This window comes from Moschus berezovskii, chromosome 18 (assembly GCF_049115385.1).
Source record: "Moschus berezovskii isolate FMDL1 chromosome 18, NW_MosBer_1.0, whole genome shotgun sequence".
NCBI lineage: Eukaryota > Metazoa > Chordata > Mammalia > Artiodactyla > Moschidae > Moschus > Moschus berezovskii.
The window spans coordinates 74,916,693-74,941,381 of NC_142477.1; the positions used below are offsets into that span (position 1 = coordinate 74,916,693).

The window sequence follows — 24,689 nt, forward strand, 5'->3', positions numbered from 1 at the left end:
AGTGACAGATTCAAGGGATTAGATCTGATAGACAGAGTGCCTAAAGAACTATGGATGGAGGTTCGTAACATTGTACAGGAGGTGGTGATCAAGACATCTCCAAGAAAAAGAAATGCAAAAAGGCAAAATGGTTGTCTGAGGAACCCTTACAAACAGCTGAGAAAAGAAGAGAAGTGAAAGGCAAAGGAGAAAAGGAAAGATATACCCATCTGAATGCAGAGTTCCAAAGAATAGCAAGGAGAGATAAGAAAGCCGTCCTAAGTGATTAATGCAAAGAAATAGAGGAAAACAATAGAATGGGAAAGAAATGTAATATCATGTTAAGCATATCAGGCAAGTTACTATCACTGGTTCAACTATTTGTACCTCCCTCTCATTTTTATCACTGAGGCTACAGTGGAACTGAAGTTTGCTTATAACTCAAATAATACCTATAAATGCCCTTTTGAAAATTTTTCACTATTGGAAAAGAAGAAACCCAAGTAATTACTTTCAATAGTCTAACCCTCTTTCTTGAAGACAGAGGGCACAATTCACCTGCCAAACTGTGACCTTTATCAGGTGGATCCAGCAGGGTGGTAAGGTGAAGAGGAATGGGTTTTAAAGACTCCTAGAGCAAGCAGTTATTAGTTGTATGACCTTAGGCAAGTTGTTTTACCTCTCTGGGCAGCAGCTTACTGTATAGTGAAAATAATATTACCTAATTAATTCATTCATTCTATAATTGTTGAGCACTTACTCTATGTTAGGAACTGGGGAAAAAGTAGTGATCAACACAGTCAAGGAGGAAGCTTACAACAAGTAGGAAGTAAGGACAAACAATACTATTAATATATTTGATCTAGTTTTAGTATGCAGAGTGCTTCTGAGAATGAAATGAAGAACACATATGAAAATACTTATGACTGCATCACGTACAGAGTCCGTGTCTATGGTCATATATTCATAAGTGGCAGCCCTGGAACTTAAATTCAAGTTCAGTATTCCCTCCATTATGCCACTTTGTCAAGATTCCTTTGAGAGATTTGTTAAAATGCAGATTCCAGGGTTAAGATCACAGTCTGTGAGTACAACATAGCCATCTGCAACTAATTCAAAACCTTCAAGTACTGCTATGATATGAGATAAAAGAATGTTAAGACAAACTGTAATAAAAAAAGACAAGACTTCAGTTTCTGTCCATGAAGGATTAACTGCTGCGAGAATTTTTTCCTTCTGCCATAAACAACTAGAAAACAGGACAAAATATATGAAATAACATTTTTCAATTACTGCACAAGAAGCAGTATAGGACCATTAAACCAGAGAGGAGGGAAACAAATGAGGTAATACCTACAAAACTGCTCAAGCTTATTGCCCAAAGCAGTTTCCAGGCTGCTGGCCAGGAAAGGGGAACCCAAACAAGCCAAGTGGTCTCAGTGAGTTGAATCTGGGGAGGCTGAGGCAGTTGGAACTTCTGGGACTGAGTATCAGAGAGTGGGAACTATTTGAGAAGAGAGCTCTGAGCATCTGTAGAGTTCTCTCCGGTCTTTAAACAATGTAACAGAGACACACAACACGTGTAATTGGAGTTCCAGAGGGGATAGAGGCAGAGAGAGAGAGGTAGACTGCAATTATTTGAATGCAAACTGATTACATCATTGGATGGTGTAGATTATAAACCTTAGAGTACCACAAAAAATGAAGTATGGCTAATAAGCTCATAGGGGATATAGAATGGAGTCATAAAAAACATTTAATTAATCCAAACTAAAAGAAGGGAGGAAAAAGAGACAAAGCAAGAAAAAACAAATAGCAATATTGTAGATTTAAACTCAAATATACTGGTAGTTATATTAAATGTTAATGGCTGAAACACTTTATTAATGGAAGGCAGAGATAGTCAGATTTCATATAAAAATATGACCCAACTATATGCTGTATGTTAGGCAAATCTGTCCATATCCTAATCCCTGGAACTTGTGAATGTGTTAGGTTACACAGCAAAGAATACAGTTGCAGATGGGTTAAGGCTGCTAATCAGTTGAACTAAAAATAGGGAGATTATCTCTGTTTATATGGGTAGGCCCAAGGTAATTCCAAGGGTCCTTGAAAGTGAAAGAGAGGCAGAAGACATCAGAGTCAACTGGAGACGCACCTGTGGGAGAATGCTCAGATATTCAGTGCTGCTGGCTTTGCAGATGGAGGACAGGAGCCAGGACAAGGCATGCAGGCGATCTCTAGAGGCTGAAGAAGGCAGGAAACAGCTGTGCTGACACTTTGATTTTAGTCTGGTGAGACCCACGCCAGATTTGTGAAGTAAAGAACTACAGGACAGCACATTTATGTTGTTTTAAGTCATCAAGTTTGTAAAACGTTGTTACAACAGCAACAGAAAATACCTGATGTTGATAAGAAACCAACTTTAAATACAGAGACACACAGAAAGATTAAAAGTGAAATGATGGAAAAAGAGGCTAACTCTAATCAAAAGAATGCTGGAGAGGCTAGTAATACCAGACAAAGTAGATTTCTGAGGAAAGAATATTGCCAGAAATAAACTGTGTCATTTCATAAGGATAAAGGGGTAAATTAATCAAGGGGACTTAACAACCCTAAATATATATACACACACTTGATAACAGAGCTTCAAAATACTTCATACAAAAACTGATAGCACTAAAAGGAGAAATGGACAAATTTATAATTATGGTTAGAGGCTTTAGCACTTATATTTTGGTAATTCAAAGGACAAGCAGAAAACAGACAAACAGACAAAAAAATAACCAGTAAAAATATAGAAAATGTGAACATTATCAAGCAATTAGATCTGACGCTTAGAGAACATTCTTCCCAACAACAATGGAATACACACCCATTTCAAGTGCCCATGAAACATTCACTGTACTTTGGACCATAAAAAAGATTCAATAACAACAACTGAGTATATTCTATGACTAAAATAAAATTAAACTAGAATTAATAACAGAACTATCAGAAATTAAACAATGTGCTTCTAAGTAATACCTCATTGGTAAAAGAAGAAATCACTAGAGTAATTGGAAAATACTTTTAACTGAATAGAAAAAGTCCCCAAATAAATAAAAATTTTATGAGTTATAGTCACAACAGTGCTTAAAGCACTAGATTTGTATATGAGAAAAGAAAAAAGGTCTAAGATCAGCAATGTAAGCTTCTACTTGAAAAACTAGAAAAGGAAAAGCAAATAAATGGAAGGAAGGAAATTATGAAGATCATGCATGAAGTCAATGAAATAAAAAATAGAACAACAGAGAAATCAGAGAAAAATGAAAGCTGGTTCTCTGTATAAAACTGATAAACCTAGAGCCAGTATTCCCAAGGGAAAAAAACACACAAATTGCCAGTGTCAGGGATTGAAGAGGGAACAGCACTAGAGATCCTAAAGAAAGCAAACTGTAACAAGAGGGTGGTGGTAGTCTAGTCGCTAAGTCATGTCCTGCTCTTGCAACCCCAATGACTGTAGCCTGACAGACTCCTCTGTCCCTGGGATTTCCCAGGCAAGACTACTGGATTGGGTTGCCATTTCCTTCTCTAGGGGGTCTTTCCCACCCAGGGATTGAACCTGTGTCTCCTGCATTGTCGGCGGATTCTTTACCACTGGGCCACCACGGAAGCCATAACAAGAGGGTAACATGAACAATTTTATGTCAATAATGTCAGATAAACTTTAGATGAAATGAATAATTTTCTTTAAAGATATAGCTATCAAATGCTACTCAAGATATATATATATATATTTTTATTTCTAAAAAAGAATTTTATTAAAAAAAATAGGATATAATAGGAGACTGGAATAGTCTATATCCATTATAGAAATTTAATTTATAGTTAAAAACCTTCTAACAAAGAAAAATCTAGGCCTAGTGGTTTCACTAGGGAATTCTATTAAACATTTAAGGAAGAACTGATAACAATTCTACACAAACTCTTTAAGAAAATGAGAGGAGGGAACATTTCTCAACTCATTTCTGAGAGCCCTATATCAACACTAAAACAAGGCAAAGATATGAGAACAGAAAACTATTAAAGAAGAACTACTGAAGAATCCATCATAGCTGTCATGAACATAGATGGAAAAATATGTATCTAAATTTTAGAAAGTTTAATCTATTAATTTATAAGCATGACAATATGTTGTAACTAAGTGTGGAATGCAAGGGTGCTTTAACATTCAAATATCCATCAATATGATGATTAATACCATGCAATGCATTAACAGACAAACAATGAAAAACCCTAAGATTATCTTAGTATATGCAGGAAAAAAATGTGATAAAATTCAACACCCATTCATGATAATACTCTCAGAAAACTACAAAAGAAAGAAATGTTCTTAACGAGATAAAGATCTACAATAAAACCTAGTGAATGAAGTTAAAGTCGCTCAGTTGTGTCTGACTCTTTGTGACCCCATGGATTGTATAGTCCATGGAATTCTCCAGGCCAGAATGCTGGAGTGGGTAGCCATTCCCTTTTCCAGGGGATCTTCCCAACTCAGGAATTGAACCCAGGTCTCCCACACCACAGGTGAAGTCTTTACCAGCTGAGCCACAAGGGAAGCCCAAGAATACTGGAGTGGGTAGCCTATCCCTTCTCCAGCAGATCTTCCTGTCCCAGGAATCAAACCTAGAGCTAGCGAATCTTATACTGAACGGTGAAAGAATATATCTTTCTCCATAACACTGAAGACAGGGGAAGAATGTTTGCTACCATCACTTCCATTCAACATTTTACTATAGGCTCTAGACAGTGTAGTAAGGTATGAAAAAAAAGCCATACAGATTCAAAAAGAGGTAAAACTATCTTTATTTGCAGACATATCTATGCAGAAAGACACATCTATTATGGAGAAATCTATAAAGAGCTACCAGAATTAATAAGTCAGTTTAGCAAGGTTACAGAGTACATGGTCAACACATAAAGAAATCAACTGCAATTCTACATGGCAGCAAAAACAACAGATACTGAAATCAATACCATTTACAAGAGCACAAAAACATAAAATACTTAGTTGGATAAGGCTTGTATACTCAAAACTTCAAAAATGCGGTTGAAAAAAGGTAAAGAAGATCCAAATAAACGGAAAGATATGCCATTTTCAGGAACTGAACACTCAATATTGCTAAGATGTCAGTCCTCCCCAAATTGGGCTACAGATTCAATGTAACCCAATAAAAATTCTCCTGCTCATTTTTTAATTTAACAAGAGAAATCAACGTTGACTCTAATATTTATAAAAAAAAAAAAAGGCAAAGACCAGAATAGTCAAGACAATTTATAATGAAAAAAACAAAATTAGAAGGCCATACTATCTGATTTTAAGACTTACTATAAAATTAGCATAGTAAAGAAATGGCACAAAGTAGTCTAACAGATAAAGAATGTTCTTCAACAATGTGCTAGAAAAACTGAATATCCATGTTAAAAAAAGAATTCTAGCTTTTATTTCATAATAGTGAGTGAAAGTTGCTCAGTCGTGTCCAATTCTTTGTGACCCCAAGGACTAATACAATTCATGGAATTCCCCAGGCCAGAATACTGGAGTGGGTAGCCTTTCCCTTCTCTAGGGGATCTGCCCAACCTAGGGATTGAACCCAGGTCTCCCGCATTGCGGGCGGATTCTTTACCAGCTGAGCCACCAGGGAAGCCTCTTACGATATGATGAACAAACATAAACTGAGTGGGACAGAGACCTAAACATAAGAGCTAAAACTATAAAACTTTTAGAAGAAAACAGAAAAAAACCTTTATGGCTTCGGGTTAATAAGCAAAGATTTCTTAGGACAGGACACAAAAGACATGATCTCTAAGAGAAAAAAATAACTGGACTTCCTCAAAATTGAAAACTTTTACTCTTCAGAAGATAACTGTTAAGAAAATAAAAAAGACAAGATAAAGTTGAAAAAATATTTGCAAAACATATATTTGAGAAAAGGTTTGTATCCACAATATATAACAAATATTTTCAAGACAAAATAACTCAGAAAAACTGGGTAGAAGATTAGAACAACTACTTCATCAAGAAGACAGATAAATGGCAAATAAGCATGAAAAGATGCTCAAATTACAATCCACTAGTGAGATGCAAATTAAAAACACAAGGAGAGTCCACCTCATGCCCATTAAAATGATTAAAAAGACTGACAGTCGGGACTTCTTTGGCAGTCCAGTGGTGAAGAATCTGCCTTGCAATGTAGGGAACGTGGGTTCAATCCCTGGTTGGGGAACTAAGTTCCTACATGCCATGGAGCAACTAAGCCTGAGTGCCTCAACTACTTGAGACTGCATAGGGAAACGACAATGAAAGATCTTGCATGACACAAAAATGATAGCTCCTGCATGCCGTGTCCAAGATCCAAAGCAGCCTCTGTCTCCTACCCCCCAGAAGACTGAAAATAGCAAGTGTTAGGGAACATAGAGGGCAACTGGAGCCCTTTTACATTGCTGCAGGGAGCAAAATGGTAAAGTCACTTTGGAATAGTTTTGCAGATTTTAACATACAACCCAGAAATTTCACTTTGGTATTTACTCAAGAGAAATATTTGTCCACAGAAAGACTTGTGTATGAATGTTCATAGTAGCATTATTCAAAACCACCAAATAATGGAAACCCAAATGTTACCAGTTGGTGAAAATATATTAACAAATTAACAAATGTGGTAACCCATACAACGGAATAATACTGAGCAACAGAAAGATAAAAACTGATTCACAATAAAAGGTGTTATGCTAAACGGAAGAAGCCAGACACAAAGGACTATATGTTACATGACTCCACTTATATGAAATTCTGGAAAAGGCAAACTACAGTGAGAGAAAGTAGACAGTAGTTCCTTGGGGCTGGAACTAGGGGGAGGGATTGATTAGAAGGGGTCATGAGGGAGCTTTTGTGGTGATGAAAAATGTTCTGTATCTTGGCTGTGGTGGTTCATGACTATGTATAAAAATTTGTCAAGATGCACTGAACTGTTCACTTAAAATCAATAATTTTTACAGTGTGTAAATTGTACTTTAAAAAAGCTGATTAAACTGTACATCAAAATATGAAAAAGGGTATTTTCTGTCTTTTAAGTAATAGTTACAATCTTTCAGTTTGGTTAAACAATCTTTATCCTTTTGTAGGATGATCATATGAAAAGCACCTACTCTAACAGACCACAACCAAGTTCCTCCTCTCCAAACAATGCTCTCCCTGATACTCACCGAGGGCAGTGAGCCCCTCTGAGACGGATGTGAGGACTCCCTGATACTCACCGAGGGTGGTCAGCCCCTCTGAGATGGATGTGATGACATACAGGAGGACAGGAGGCTCTAGGCTGGTGACAAAGCTCATGTGGTCCTGGGTGAGGCATTCCAAGAGCGGGTAATACGACTGGCTCAGTTTCCGATATTGCTGTAATAGAAATACTAAGTATCAAGCCACAGGGAAGCAAAAGACATGCTACAGTTCAGTGAAAACTGCCACTGATAAGACTGGAAATTGTGACCTTTTTTACACATAAATATATTAATAAACATAAACATATAAACAAAGATGTATAAAATAATTAGGTTGGTGCAAACATAACTGCAGTTTCAGACTGTGAATTTTAAATAATTATGAAAATGAAAGTGTGAAAGTGTTAGTCGCCCAATCGTGTCCGACTCTTTGCAACCCCATGGACTGTAGTCCACCAGTCTCCTCTGTCCATGGGATTCTCCAGGCAAGAATACTGGAGTGGGTTGCCATGCCCTTCTCCAGGGGATCTTCCCGACCCAGGGATCAAACCCAGGTCTCCAGCATTGCTGGTAGATTCTTTACCATTTGAGCTAGCCAGGAAGCCTGGGTATAAATCATTTTAGCTAGGCTCAAACGCATCTTTTTAAATCAAAATAGGAAACATTTCAATCAACACATTTTTGCCAATGAGAAATAAGTTTGTTTATTCCTGTAGCATAAAAATCCATGCTTTGGGAGTCGATGAACTCATGAAAAGCATTTTCTGCTTCCTGCTGGTCGTGGAAGCATTTTCCCTGAAAAAAGTTGATATGCTTGAAGACGTGGTAGTCGGCTGGCAAGAGGTCAGGTGAATATGGCAGATGAGGCAAAACTTCATACCCAATTCATTCAATTTTTATTTTTTATTTTTTTTAATCTAAAAAAGAATTTTATTAAAAAAGCACAAATGCAAAGAAATGAACAGAGGAAAATTTATGCGTCGAACCTGGACTGGTCACTTATGATAATATACATGCTACAATTCCATTCTCTCCAATCATTCCACCTTCACCCTCTCCCACAGAGTCCCAAAGACTGTTCTAAATGCCTATGTCTCTTTTGCAGTCTCTTATACAGGGTTCAGGTTACCATTTTTCTAAATTCCATATATATGCGTTAATATACGGTATTGATGTTCTTCTTTCTGGCTTACTTCACTCTGTATAATTGGCTCCAATTTCATCCACCTCATTAAAACTGATTCAAATGCATTCTTTTTGATGGCTGAGAAATACTCCATTGTGTATATGTACCAAAGCTTTCTTATCCATTCATCTGCAGATGGACATCTAGGTTGCTTCCATGTCCTGGCTATTATAAACAGTGCTGCAATGAACATTGGAGTACATGTGTCTCTTTCAATTCTGGTTTCCTCGGTGTGTATGCCCAGGAGTGCGATCGCTGGATCATATGGCAGTTCTATTTCCAGTTTTCTGAGGAATCTCCACACTGTTCTCCATAGTGGCTGTACTAGTTTGCATTCCCACCAACAGTGTAAGAGGGTTCCCTTCTCTCCACACCCTCTCCAGCACTTATTGCATGTAGACTTTTGGATAGCAGCCATTCTGACTGGTGTGAAATGGTATCTCATTGTGGTTTTGATTTGCATTTCTCTGATGATGAGGGATGTTGAGCATTTTTTCATGTGTTTATTAGCCATCTTTATGTCTTCTTTGGAGAAATGTCTGTTTAGTTCTTTGGCCCATTTTTTGATTGGGTCACTTAGTTTTCTGGAATTAAGCTGCAGGAGCTGCTTGTATAATTTGGAGATTAATCCTTTATCAGTTGCTTCATTTGCTATTATTGTCTCCCATTCTGAAGGTTGTCTTCTCACCTTGCTTAGAGTTTCCTTTGCTGTGCAGAAGCTTTTGATTTTAATTAGGTCCCATTTGTTTATTTTTGCTTTTCTTTCCAATATTCTGGGAGGTGGGTCTTGGAGGATCCTGCTGTGATTTATGTCGGAGAGTGTTTTGCCTACGTTCTCCTCTAGGAGTTTTATAGTTTCTGGTCTTACATTTAGATCTTTAATCCATTTTGAGTTTATTTTGGTGTATGGTGTTAGGAAGTGTTCTAGTTTCATTCTTTTACAAGTGGCTGACCAGTTTTCCCAGCACCACTTGTTAAAGAGACTGTCTTTTCTCCATTTTATATTCTTGCCTCCTTTGTCGAAGATAAGGTGTCCATAGGAGCGTGGGTTTATCTCTGGGCTTTCTATTTTGTTCCATTGATCTATATTTCTGTCTTTATGCCAGTATCATACTGTCTTGATGACTGTGGCTTTGTAATAGAGCCTGAAGTCCGGCAGGTTAATTCCCCCAGTTCCATTCTTCTTCCTCAAGATTGCTTTGGCTATTCGAGGTTTTTTGTATTTCCATACAAATTGTGAGATTATTTGTTCTAGTTCTGTGAAAAATATTGTTGGTAGCTTGATAGGGATTGCATTGAATGTATAAATTACTTTGGGTAGTATACTCATTTTTACAATATTTATTCTTCCAATCCACGAACACGGTATATTTCTCCATCTATTCATGTCCTCTTTGATTACTTTCACTAGTGTTTTATAGTTTTCTATGTACAAGTCTTTTGTTTCCTTAGGTAGATATATTCCTAAGTATTTAATTGTTTTCATTGCAACAGTGAATGGAATAGTTTCCTTAATTTCTCTTTCTATTTTCTCATTATTAGTGTATAGGAATGCAAGGGATTTCTGTGTGTTGATTTTATATCCTGCAACTTTGCTGTAATCATTGATTAGCTCTAGTAGTTTTCTGGTAGAGTGTTTAGGGTTTTCTGTGTAGAGGATCATGTCATCAGCGAACAGTGAAAGCTTTACTTCTTCTTTTCCAATTTGTATTCCTTTTATGTCTTTTTCTGCTCTGATTGCTGTGGCCAAAACTTCCAGAACTATGTTGAATAGTAGTGGTGAGAGTGGGCACCCTTGTCTTGTTCCTGACTTTAGGGGAAATGCTTTCAGTTTTTCACCATTGAGGATAATGTTTGCTGTGGGTTTGTCATATACAGCTTTTATTATGTTGAGGTATGTCCCTTCAATTCCCACTTTCTGGAGAGTTTTTATCAAAAATGGATGTTGAATTTTGTCGAAGGCTTTCTCTGCATCTATTGAGATAATCATATGATTTTTATTTTTCAGTTTGTTAATGTGGTGTATTACATTGATTGATTTGCGGATATTGAAGAATCCTTGCATTCCTGGGATAAAGCCCACTTGGTCATGATGTATGATCTTCTTAATGTGTTGTTGGATTCTGATTGCTAGAATTTTGTTAAGGATTTTTGCATCTATGTTCATCAGTGATATTGGCCTATAGTTTTCTTTTTTTGTGGGGTCTTTACCAGGTTTTGGGATTAGGGTGATGGTGGCCTCATAGAATGAGTTTGGAAGTTTCCCTTCCTCAGCTATTTTCTGGAAGAGTTTGAGTAGAATAGGTGTTAGCTCTTCTCTAAATTTTTGGTAGAATTCAGCTGTGAAGCCGTCTGGACCTGGGCTTTTGTTTGCTGGGAGATTTTTGATTACAGTTTCAATTTCCGTGCTTGTGATGGGTTTGTTCAGATTTTCTATTTCTTCCTGGTTCAGTTTTGGAAAGTTGTACTTTTCTAGGAATTTGTCCATTTCTTCCAGGTTATTCATTTTATTGCCATATAATTGCTGATAGTATTCTCTAATAATCCTTTGTATTTCTGTGTTGTCAGTTGTGATCTCTCCATTTTCATTTCTAATTTTATTGATTTGGTTCTTCTCCCTTTGTTTCTTGATGAGTCTGGCTAGTGGTTTGTCAATTTTATTCACCTTCTCAAAGAACCAGCTTTTGGCTTTGTTGATTTTTGCTATGGTCTCTTTTGTTTCTTTTGCATTTATCTCTGCCCTAATTTTTATGATTTCTTTCCTTCTACTGACCCTGGGGTTCTTCATTTCTTCCTTTTCTAGTTGCTTTAGATGTAGAGTTAGGTTATTTAGTTGACTTTTTTCTTGTTTCTTGAGGTATGCCTGTATTGTTATGAACTTCCCCCTTAGCACTGCTTTTACAGTGTCCCAGAGGTTTTGGGTTGTTGTGTTTTCATTTTCATTCATTTCTATGCATATTTTGATGTCTCTTTTGATTTCTTCTATGATTAGTTCATTATTCAGCAGCGTGTTGTTCAGTCTCCATATGTTGGCACTTTTAACAGTTATTCTCCTGTAATTGAGATCTAATCTTACTGCATTGTGGTCAGAAAAGATGCTTGGAATGATTTCAATTTTTTTGAATTTACCAAGGCTAGATTTATGTCCCAGGATGTGATCTATCCTGGAAAAGGTTCCGTGTGCGCTTGAGAAAAAGGTGAAATTCATTGTTTTGGGGTGAAATGTCCTATAGATATCTATTAGGTCTAACTCTTCTATTATATCATTTAAAGATTGTGTTTCCTTGTTAATTTTCTGTATAGTTGATCTATCCATAGATGTAAGTGGGGTGTTAAAATCTCCCACTATTATTGTGTTATTGTTAATTTCCCCTTTCATACTTGTTAGTAATTGTCTTACATATTGCGGTGCTCCTATGTTAGGTGCATAAATATTTATAATTGTTATATCTTCTTCTTGGATTGATCCTTTGATCATTATGTAGTTTCCTTCTTTGTCTCGTTTCACAGCCTTTGTTTTAAAGTCTATTTTATCTGATATGAGTATTGCTACTCCTGCTTTCTTTTGGTCTCTATTTGCATGGACTATCTTTTTCCAGCCCTTCACTTTCAGTCTGTATGCGTCCCTCGTTTTGAGGTGGGTCTCTTGTAGACAACATATATGGGGGTTTTGTTTTTGTATCCATTCAGCCAGCCTTTGTCTTTTGGTTGGGGCATTCAACCCATTTACATTTAAGGTAATTATTGAAAAGTAGGATCCCGTAGCCATTTTCTTTATTGCTTTGGGTTCAAGTTTATACACTCTTTCTGTGATTCCTGTCTATAGAAGATCCTTTAGCATTTGTTGGAGAGCTGGTTTGGTGATGCTGAATTCCCTCAGCTTTTGCTTGTCTGTAAAGCTTTTGATTTCTCCTTCATATTTGAATGAGATCCTTGCTGGGTATAGTAATCTGGGCTGTAGGTTATTTTCTTTCATCACTTTAAGTATATCTTGCCACTCCCTTCTGGCCTGAAAAGTCTCTGTTGAAAGATCAGCTGTTATTCTTATGGGAATCCCCTTGAGTGTTATTTGCTGCTTTTCCCTTGCTGCTTTTAATATTTGTTCTTTGTGTTTGATCTTTGTTAATTTGATTAATATGTGTCTTGGAGTATTTCGCCTTGGGTTTATCCTGTTGGGGACTCTCTGGATTTCTTGGACTTGGGTGATTATTTCTTTCCCTATTTTAGGGAAGTTTTCAACTATTATCTCCTCAAGTATTCTCTCATGGTCTTTCTTTTTGTCTTCTTCTTCTGGGACTCCTATGATTCGAATGTTGGAGCATTTAACATTGTCCCAGAGGTCTCTAATATTGTCCTCATTTCTTTTAATTCGTTTTTCTTTTTTCCTCTCTGTTTCATTTATTTCTACAATTCTATCTTCTAGTTCGCTTATCCTGTCTTCTGCTTCTGTTATTCTACTGTTTGTTCCCTCCAGAGTGTTTCTGATCTCATCTATTGCATTATTCATTGTATATTGACTCTTTTTTATTTCCTCTAAGTCCTTATTAAATCTTTCTTCCATCTTCTCAATCCTCTTCTCCAGGTTATTTATCTGTAACTCCATTTTACTTTCAAGATTTTGAATCATTTTCACCATCAAAATTTGAAATTCTTTATCAGGTAGATTCCCTATATCATCTTCTTTTGTTTGTGTTGGTGGGCAATTATCTTGTTCCTTTACTTGCTGGGTATTTCTCTGCCTCTTCATCTTGCTTATATTGCTTTGTTTGGGGTGTCCTTTCCCTCTTCTTGCAGTTTGTGGAGTTCTCTTTATTATGTAGTTTCTTCGCTGTGTGTGGGGTTGGACAGGTGACTTGTCCGGGTTCCCTGGTTAGGGAAGCATGTGTCAGTGTTCTGGTGGGTGGAGCTGGATTTCTTCTCTTTCCTTTAGAAGACAATGGGCTACTTTTCTGGGAGCCTGATGTCCTCTGCCAGTATTCAGAAGTTGTTTTGTGGACTTTACTCCACGTTCAAATGTTCTTCTGATGAATTTGTGGGGAAGAAAGTGGTCTCGCCGTCTTGTTCCTTCCTCCCCAGAACACTGGATTCTTATATTCCACTTGGTCGTGGAGTATCTCTTCCCAGCTGCTCCAGCAAGGCGCAGCCGCTGCAGCTTACCTTGGACGAGGGGTATCTCCTCAAGGCCGCCCCTTCTGCTTTGAATGTAGATCAGCTCCTCCCGGCCCTCCGGTGCCCAAGCAGCCACCGCCTCCTGGACGTGGTACAGCTCCTCTCGGCCACCGCCCTAACTCTGGGCACGGGGCAGCTCCTCTCAGCCACGATTCTGCACGTGGTCGGTTGCGCCGGGAGCCGGGCGTCTCTCGCGTCTGCGCCACCGGGAGCCGGGCGTCTCTCGCGTCTGCCTCATTCAATTTTTAAAGCATTGGTTGTGCAATGTGCAGTCAGGCGTTGCTGTAGAAAAGAACTGGGCCTTTTCTGTTGATCAATGCCGGCGGCAGGCACTGCAGTTTTTGGTGCATCTCTTCAATTTGCTGAGCATACTTCTCAGATGTAATGGTTTCACCAGGATTCAGAAAGCTGGAGTAAGATCAGACCAGCAGCGGACCATCAAACAGCGATCATGACCTTTTTTTTGGTTCAAGTTTGGCTTTGGGAAGTGCTTTAGAGCTTCTTCTTATTGTGTAAAATCCACTTTTCATCACAAGTCACAATCTGATTGAGAAATGGCTCGTTGTTTTTGCAGAGAATAAGAGAAGACGCCACTTCAAAGCGACAGGTTTTAAAATTTTCAGTCAGCTCATGAAGCACGTATTTATCAACCTTTTTCACCTTTCCAATTTGCTTCAAATGCCAAATGACTAGAATGGTCGACGCTGAGTTCTTCAGCAACTTCTTGTGCAGTTGTAAGAGGACCAGTTTCAGTGACAGCTCTCAGTTGGTCACTGTCAACTTCCAGCGGCCGGCTACTGTGCTTATTTTCAAGGCTCTCATCGTCTCCTTTGCAAAACTTCTTGAACCACTACTGCATTGTACTGTATGCTGTGCTTAGGCACTCCGTTGTGTCTGACTCTGTGTAACTCCATGGATTGTAGCCTGTCAGGCTCCTCTGTCCATGGGGATTCTCCAGGCCAGAATATTGGAGTGGGTTGCCATGCCCTCCTCCAGGGGATCTTCCCAACTCAGGGATTGAACCCAGGTGTCCCACACTGCAGGTGGATTCTTTACTGTCTAAGCCACCAGGGAAGCCTGACTGCAATGTTCATTAGCAGTTTCTGGGCCAAATGTGTTGTTGATGTTATGAGCTGTCTCTGTCGCTTTACAACACATTTAGAACTCAAATAAAATTATTCGAATTTGCTTTTTAATATCATTTCCCTAGTCTAAAATAAATATAAAATAAACAGCAAGTAATAAGTCATTAGCAAAAAATATAAACTGATAAATGTGTACTAAAATGATGTATAACATAACCACATTTATTTAAGAATGTACGGCAAATTCAAAGTGCAAATGGCAAAGTTCAACAGTGCAAAACCACAACTTCTTTTGCACCAACCTAACATGGAACAAATGACGTAATGATTCTCAATTCAGTATTTAAAGGAATTCTAATAAAAATATCTTGATCTCTAGAAGTCCTAATTTGAAGCTATGGTATAGCACAGTATGCAATTTCAATTTGCCTTATATGGTTAACAGTTAAGCGCAAGCAACACTGTTGTAGTATGGAATTTAAAAGACTGAATTATTTTTCTGGGCTGGAACAATATAACACCGAACAGTGCTTAACAGGGGATAGGGAACCTTTTTTTTTAACACAAAGAAATCTGCTGTTATAATAGGATTTGGTATCATCATCTGCTGTATTCACACAATGTCAACCCATCTAACTAAATCATAACTGGGTAAATGGCTTAATATTTACCATACACAACAGGCAAAAGATAAGTGCATGAGAAATACACCCAGAAAACCTCAAATGAAACTCAAACTAGTATCAAAGAAGCCCAACACTCATAAGAGAAATAAACCATAGCAATATGTATTAAAGTGAGATTAAGACTACCTCCTTAAAAATCACATGGGGGTGCTTGTTAAAAATGCAGTTTTCTGATCCTCAGTTCAGACTTAACAAAATGAAAACCTCTGGAATGAGGTCCTGAAAAGGGCATTTAAAAAGTATATTCTAAGGGAGTCCTATGCATCCTCAATTTTGAGATTACTGAGGTAAATGTTTGCTTGTCTACTAGAAAAAAGATCAGAGAAAATCCTGGAGCCATATCAGGTTTGTTTCTTTTTTTTTGGTGGGCTTCAACCGCTAAATGAAGAGTTCCCTCAGTGAGGAGGCTGTAGCACATGGCTGATCTGACTCAAGTCTCTATTCCATAATTTCTGTCGCATAGGCAGCCTTCAATGAGCATTCTATTCTACTGCAAAGAGGCTGGACACCTTTGGCTTGAGATGCATTTTTTTGTTTGGTTTTGGGTTTTTTGGGCCACGTTGTGTTGCTTACGGGGTCTTAGTTCCCTGACTAGGGACTGAACCTGGATCCTTGGCAGTGAAACTGCAGAGTCTTAACCACTGAACTGCTAGGGAATTCCCAAGATATGGTTTTATGAAGACTAGCTTAAAAGGTGGAAGAGGGTACCACTAGTCCATTAGAATGTCAAGAAGCACTGCTCATACAGGCTGACTAATGCAGGCCCCCGGATCTTACTTGTAGTCTTGGGTAGGTGGGAAAGCCTGAGCGTAAGTTTGGCTGTGTTACTGAAGCAATTACTGTAACCACGCTGGGCATATATTAGTTTTTGTGTAATCAGGCAGAGATATTTAAAAAAAAAAAAAGTCTGATAATGACACAGCTCAATGGAGGAGCCTGGAAATTTGAATTCCAGCAAGCACCCCAGGTGATTCTGATGGGCTTCAAAGTTTGAAAACTACTGACATAAATCACTAAAACTAGACAGTAGGGTAGAAAAGGGACCTAGAGATCACTTTGTTTAATTTACTCATTTTAGAGGTGAGGAAATTGAAGCCTGGAGAAATAGAGAAGGTGATTTATTCAAGGTAAATGACCAGTGAGTGGCAGAGTTGAGACTATATACCAGGTTACTCACTTCTAGTTTAGCACTTTGTCCTCCATTTCAGAATGTTAAGGGAAAGGAAAGCCAAATAGCAGGGGAAGTAGACAGAGTAGAAGTGAAGGAAGGAGAAGATCCTGTAGTCATTCTGCATTTCTGCCCCAGGAAACACAGACCTTTTCTGAATTGTGAGCACAGTTGTAAGCAGTTAGTTGAAACTGCTAATTACACTTTCTGGAGACACAGAACTCGGAATATTCTAAATGACCAATTTGTCAGGAGATGCAGTTTTCAAAACTGCACATTTAATTATATAAAGACAGCCACTATAGTTGTTCTAATTCTGTAAGCTAAATTAAATGCTGTCCTAAAACATAAAATGATCTAGTGCTGTTCTAACTTCTCGGGCTTTACTGTAACAACTCTAAGCCTGTGGTGGTGTGACTTCACATTTCATACAAAGACTCCCATCACACAGGATTGCTTACTAGCAAGTCACTGTGGGACACCGACAGCAGCATTTTGACAAAGGCTTGGAGTACATTGTCAAAGTGGTTGTCCCCATACAACTTGAAGACGCCAAAGCTGACATAATTTCCACACAAGGCAGATTTGAGAGCTGAATAGCAGATGGAGATGCCCTTGAGTTTCATTGGATAAATCTGATCTTTTGAGAGGCTCCCAAGGGACAGGATCTGATTACCTGTTTCAGGGTAAAAGCAGAATGAGAAAGTGACATAAGCAGATGTAATTCAAAGCAGTCATGAGGCACATACTCAACATTATCACTTTATCGCTATTGTTCACTTTCCCTACTGTTGTTCCAAGATTCACACCGTCCATATAATGAAAAATATAAATACATAAGGCAGTTTATATGGGAAGTACAAATGGCCCAGTGAAAATCAATCAAAGGTACTGGAGAAGTTTGATATTTTTGTCTGGATGGTGATTACATGAATATATATGTAGATACATAAAAATTCATTGAGTTGTACTAAAGATTAGTTTCTGTACTTTAATATTTACATTATCTCTTCTTCAATAAGAAGTGAAAAAAAAAGTAGGAATAAATAACCAACTAAGTCAAGAAAAGATAACTTAGACAGATATATGTTACTCTAAATTGTGGGGTGAATTTTCAACTTTTTCACATGAACTTGATATTGAGCTACTTCACTTTAGGAAGATCACAGGTTTGGTACATGAAGTATATGAAATAAGACACATAAGCTCTTGGCACAGTACACAATAAATGTTACTTCCCCTTTCTCCTTAGATCCTTTTTCAGAAGACCTAAAGAGATGATCATTTAAAAACTGTACTTAAATTCTATGTTTGACCATCAAAAACAAAGTAATGTTTCTATAATTACCTTACAGTTTTTCTAGTTAGCATTTACAACCAACAATTTCTGTTTCTGAAATGTGTGCTAGTAAGGCATATTACTAGACAATATCCAAGAATGGTTTGTAAAAAATTACAGTCAGATATGTTTCTTAGCTCTGCTTTTTCTTGTTCAAGTAAGTAACACTTCTAAAATTGAAACTAAATTCAATTTACAAAATTTAGAGGCATACTGTTGTGGTTCTGTACTGTATCTACTGGGCTAAATAAGAATTAAGTTTCCCAGAACTCATTTCCCTGTACAGTTGTGGGCTAGAATTGAGCAAAAGAGAAATCTATATGAGATTTGGAAGACGAAAGTGAAGTGGCAGTTAGGACTTTCTGAAGGTTGCTGTGATTACAGGCTGTGAGAAAAAGATGTAGAAATACCTTTGGGTTTTAGTTTGTCCTTGCTTTTCCCTGCTCTGTGTAAAGAACTGCAAACCCTGCTAACCAGTGACCCCAAGCCTACCACCAAGTGCTTGGCAGCAAACGTGCAGAGCGGCAGCTGCACAGAGGCAACAGCCTTCCACCGCGTCCACACCACTACACCAGTCCCCCTCTCACTCCACGGTCTTTCACGGTCTCACCCTAGCAGCTTGGTATCTCCAGCTTTCAGATATCCTTGCCAGCTCCAACTTGTCCACCATGCCATTATTTCAGGAGGGCTGCTTTCTCCTCAACTTTCAACTCCCCCCTTGGAGGTCCATTTTGCCATCTTTGCCCAAGATAGTACAACGTCTAATTCCTAAAATAAACTCCCTATTCCATCCATGTCACAGTGTTTGCTTTTTTCGCTGTTTGAATCTTGACGGATATGAATATTACGAAAACCATATGCTTACTAAGAGGTTAAGAAGGACCAGTCATTCTAGGAGAGTAAGAAACAGGATCAGGCCAAGGTGAAGGTTTCCTGCCCTTAATCTGCCTTTCTGAAACAGTTTCACACACGTTTTGTTTTTTCTTTCTTTCTGTGAATCCTTAGATGCCCAGTGGCTTTGCTCATAATTTATACATTTGAATGACAACACCGTGTTGGCTGAAGCATATCTTGGAATTTACTCCATACCACATTCTGCAACCTCTCTCATGATCTCATCCTAACTTCTCTTAGAGAGATATGGTAAGTTTCAACTCAACTCAGTATGATAGTATTTACTTAATAGCTACTGGTGGGAGAACAGATTTGTAAACAAATTATTTGTAAACAAATAATTCCATACAATGTGACAAACACTATCAGAGCCATATGTCACGATTTTATGGGAACAGAAGAGGCTGACTTTGCTTGGGCAGGACAGCAGTGTGGGAAAGGCTTCAGAGAACAGGCGGCTTCTCAATGATCAATCACAACCTCTCAAGTGGACTTGAAGGGAGAGAAGAGTATTCCAGAGATTATGTGCACAGGCATGAGGCCTGAAAACGCAGGGACGTGCAGGAGAGGGCAGTTCTCAACCACTGCTTCATTACCTTCGCCTCCAATTCAATCTAAATCAAGATACACATTCCCTGTCCCCTTCCCTTTCCCGGGAAAGAAAAGCACTGCTTGCATGTGATGGAAAAAGCTGGATAATTTGGTGGTAGTGGTGGTGGTTTACACATTTTGAGTTAAGGAGGCTAGGGTCAAACAGAGAAAAGTAGGTCATCTTCTGGGGACTTCCTATGCTGAGGTCCTTATGGGGAAAGTAAAGATCCTATATTCTTCAGCACAAGATGGAATAGGCAGACTAAGAACTGTGTTGGGAGAAAATTTTTGATTCTAAAAGGCTGGTTAACCTATTATCAAGAAGGATTAATTATTTAGAATCACAACTTTTATCTCATATTAAAGTTGCAATCTGGCATACATGTCTTTCGGACTATTTCAGACACACCTGTGTTAATTAAAACAGTAATTAGCATACCATTATTACCTTGAAAAAGTAGAATGAGTAATACTTTCGAAAGAGGAAACTATATTTCATTGTGCTCCAGTGGTTTTGCATTCCATGGTGGCTATAAATGACTACGGAAGAGAAGGCATGTCCACATCATTTATTCACTCCAATCAGCATTATTCAATTTATGTTATTCAACAATCCTTACTGAAATTGGAGTCCCTGCCCTCAAAAAGCTTAAAATCTAGCAGAGATTTTAAGTTTTAATTGAGATTTTGTCTTAATGCAGTTGAGATTTTGTTTTAATGTTCCTCTATGGGTATGACAAGCCTCTTTGCCTTCCCTATTCCAACTCCACCCATATAAAGTCCCATTTCCTTCTTTCCTAAGAGGGAGATCTTTATTACACTGATGGATTGCTGGGTGATAAAGGCAGCCACTGAAGCCAGTAACAGTTGCCACTTGTAAAAAAGAAATGATACACTTTCTGTAATGAAATTAGAGACTTACAAAGTTTAGAATCAAACGGGAAATCTCTGTGTCCCACTGACTATATCTGTCATAACTGGGAGCAGTTACAATAACAGTGCTTATAACTCACAAGGCTCTTATGTGGAGTAAAGGAGACAGCATATGTAAAATGCTTACCCCAGTAACTGACACAGTGCTCACGTAAACTATAACCATACACAGTATTAAGGGTTCTTTTCTCTCTCCAGTCTACTAGCCTGTTAGTTCGGACATGGGGAGCTATGGCCTGAAAAAGAGGAGGAGGTAAAGCTGAGTGTGTCTGGTGTAGAATAATGTCACTTTCTTCTAATACATAATTCAAAGTAAGGACAATGCTATATATTTGACCACTTTCCCTCTATTCCTTCAAAAGAGAACTGGCTGTAGGGTACCACAGTGTGGATCTTTGGCCCACAATCTACCATTTCTCTGTGCCCTCAGAAGAACACATTGTAAAATACTATTTATTCATTTGACTGCATCAGGTCTTGCGTGTGGGACATGCACAACAGCTCTTCAGTGTGTCATCAGGCTTCTCTACAGGCTAGCGGGGTCAGAAGTTGCAATGCGGGCTCAGGAGTTGTGGCATATGGGCTTAATTGCCCTGTGGCACATGGGATCTTAGTTCCTCAATCAGAGATCAAATCTGCATCCCCTGTGTTGGAAGGTAGATTCTTAACCATTGGACTACTCGGGAAGTCCCAATAATAGTTCTAAAAAAAGGTGCAAGGGCTAAGATATACAGTAGTTGTATCTTATACCAGGAAGAACTAACAGTATGAACAATGTTACTTCCTGGTTTATAAAGCAATCTATTACACTGATTTACCTTTTATTTTTCCCTTTTAATCTCTAAAGTTTTAAAGTTAATTTGATATTAGCTGACAGCTCCATAGGTTGAATGTCTTCATTTATCATCAGAACAGTTATGGCAAGAGAACTGCAAGCTTGCTGACATTATTTCCGGTCGCTCAACCCACTCTGTCTCTGCAAACCAGCCAACCCCCTTGGATGTAAGTGGTTTGAGACAGCAACGAAGCTGTGGATATGGAAAGGAATATAATATTTCCCTTTCAGGTTGAAAAAGATTAAAATAATGCAGCATTGATAAGCACGTGGGAAATTAAGAAAATTGTTGGGAATGTGAATTAGTATAACCATTCTAGAGGGCAATTTGGTTAAATTTATTAAAACTGTGTAAATCCACTTTTGGGAATACACTCCAAAACAACTGTTCACCACCATATCTCACTATCTCCTAGCATTTGCACTTATGCACAGTCTCCATGAAAGCCAGCCTCTCAATCTGCTGAACCAGCTCCCATCTCCTTTTATGCGCTTAAGAACAAAGCACAGCAATTCCCCTTTCTCTCCTACGCAGTCTTTTTTTTGAAACAAAACCTTCTCTTGGCCCTACTTTCCTGCTTGATATTACTTCCCTTTGTAACGAAACTCCTTAAAAGAATTGTGATCTTCAAAGAACTGTGTCTTCAGTTTTCCTCTGATTCTCTTTTACACCTACTCCACTAAAAGCGCTCTTTTCAAGGTTCCTAATAACCCTCTCTCCCCTAAACGTGACGGTCAACTCTCGGTCCCCGCCTTCTTCGATGCACTGGCAGCTTGTGGCTCAGCTGACTAGACACACTCTCTCCTGATTATTCTCTTGCTTCGGTGCTTGCCCATTCTCTCCTTTGCTGGCTGCTCCTCTTCTCCCTTCCCTCCTAACACAGAGCACTCTTTTATATTTAAATCCACACCCCATACCCTGGCGACCCTCTCTCGTTTTTGTAGGTTAAAATACCACCTAGGAGTTAATGACTCCCATATTTGTTTTTCTGGACCAGACCTCTTCTGATCCTCTGACCTGAATATCCGACTCTGTATTCAACACTTCCACCTGAATGTCTACAATCAACACTTCAATCTCAACAAAGTCCAAAGGGAACTTCTGATTTCTCCCTCATACCCAGTTTCAGCCTTTACCCTCTCAGTTAATGGTAACTTCATCTTTCCAGTTGTTTATGACAAAATCCCTTGATACATATATCCAATCCATCAAGAAATTTGGTTTTACTTTCAGATATATACAGAGTCCAACCACTTTTTACTATTCCCACTGCTATCACCGTGGTCAAAGCTCATATAAAATCATGTCAGCCCTCTGCTCAGAACATTGTAAAGTCCTTCTCTTTCACTTGGATTTAAAGTCCTGATAATGTCTACAGGATATGACACTGCATGACACTGCTTTTGTTATTACTCTCTTGTTCAGTCTGTTCCAGCTACCGATATCCTTGCTGTTATTCAGACATGCCAGACACACTTCTGCCTCAGGACCCTAAAACTTGGTGTTCCTTCAGCCTAGAACACTCTTCCCTGAGATATCTGTATAATTAACCCCCTCACTGACTGCAAGTCTTGGCTCAAATGTCATTTTTTCAAATGATGCCTATTTTGATCACTGTGCTTAATACTGCAACATGTTTCCCAATCCCTGGTACTTCTAACACTTTCTTTGTTTTCTTTCTTCTTCTTTTTTTTTCCCACAGGACTTACTACTTTCTGACATACTAAATAACGTTTTCTTCAGTTTTACTCACTGATATATCCAGAGTCTGGAACCATACCCGCTACTCTCAATATATATACTTATTGAGTAAGTGACGCTCACGAAGCTGAAGGTACACAGCTGCATGCTGAAACAGTGCATGATAGTGAAAGATGGCATGTTTATAAAAATTACATTTACCAAAAGGTGAGGAGTTAAATAAGTTACAGAATGACGATAAAATGGAATACTTTGCAGCTATTTTAAAAGATAAGGCAGAAAAAATAATGAAAAACCAAAGGAAAAAAGAGATATGGTAGATTTATATTTATGTTAGTATGAAGTAATGGCCATAATATAAGCAGAAAATAGCAAATTACAGATCAGCAAGTATACTATAATAGCACTTCTGGAATAATACATGTATATGTACAGATAACAACGGACTGATTCCAAATAGGAAAAGGAGAGTACGTCAAGGCTGTATATTGTCACCCTGCTTATTTAACTTATATGCAGAGTACATCATGAGGAACGCTGGGCTGGAAGAAGCACAAGCTGGAATCAAGATTGCTGGGAGAGATATCAATAACCTCAGAGATGCAGATGACACCACCTTTATGACAGAAAGTGAAGAGCAACTCAAAAGCCTCTTGATGAAAGTGAAAGAGGAGAGTGAAAAGGTTGGCTTGAAGCTCAACATTCAGAAAACAAAGATCATGGCATCTGGTCCCGTCACTTCATGGGAAGTAGGTGGGGAGACAGTGGAAACAGTGTCAGACTTTATTTTTTGGGCTCCAAAATCACTGTGGATACTGATTGCAGCCATGAAATTAAAAGACACTTACTCCTTGGAAGGAAAGTTTTGACCAACCTAGATAGTATATTAAAAAGCAGAGACATTACTTTGCCAACCAAGGTCCGTCTAGTCAAGGCTATGGTTTTTCCAGTGGTCATGTATGGATGTGAGACTTGGACTGTGAAGAAAGCTGATTGCCGAAGAATTGATGCTTTTGAACTGTGGTGCTGGAGAAGACTCTTGAGAGTCCCTTGGACTGCAAGGAGATCCATCCAGTCCATTCTAAAGGAGATCAGTCCTGGGTGTTCATTGGAAGGACTGATGCTAAAGCTGAAACTCCAATACTTTGGCCACCTCATGCGAAGAGTTGACTCACTGGAAAAGACCCTGATGCTGGGAAGGATTGGGGGCAGGAGGAGAAGGGGACGACAGAGAGTGAGATGGCTGGATGGCATCACCGACTCGATGGACATGAGTCTGAGTGAACTCCGGGAGTTGGTGATGGACAGGGAGGCCTGGCGTGCTGTGATTCATGGGGTCGCGGAGAGTCGGTCATGACTGAGCGACTGAACTGAACTGATGTACAGATAAAAAAGCATGGAAGAGTGCACACTAGACTGTTGAAAGATTTGGAGTGCTGAGACAATCAGGAATTTTCACTTTCTATTTCATACAGCAATTCTGAGGTCCTTCAGTTTAGTAATAGACTATTTTAATATTTTATATTTACATGATTTTATAAAAGCTGTCACCTGCTTGAGATGCCCTCCTCAAACTTCTGGGCCCTATTCTTATTTCCTTGTCTGTCCCCTCAGTTTGAGTTAGAGACTTCTGGACTCCCAGAAGTCTCTCTGTATGCTTCTTCAGCATGACAGTGAGCACAGTGCGTTATAAACCTTTATGGACTTGACTGAATCCACTGTTGGACTCAACTAAGAGAAGAATCAGTAAGACTCTTTTTTGTGCATTTCTCTTCCTCTCTAATTCTCACAACATCAAACATATAGTATACGCTTGATAAACATTAGCAGCATGGATGAAAGAATCTATTGAACTTTAAGCA

General features: G+C 38.6%; 1 protein-coding gene across 5 annotated transcripts in view; it reads right to left on the reverse strand.

Moving 5' to 3' along the window:
* Positions 1-24,689, reverse strand: part of RANBP17 (RAN binding protein 17) — a 372,874-nt gene that overhangs the window by 40,281 nt on the left and 307,904 nt on the right. For all 5 annotated transcript variants that reach the window (XM_055421802.2, XM_055421801.2, XM_088827772.1 and 2 more), the window contains 2 exons: positions 16,995-17,209; positions 7,276-7,414 (listed from right to left, as the gene is read on the reverse strand). In XM_055421802.2, coding sequence (XP_055277777.2) covers positions 7,276-7,414; positions 16,995-17,209 — 354 coding nt within the window. The remainder of the gene's footprint in view (positions 1-7,275; positions 7,415-16,994; positions 17,210-24,689) is intronic.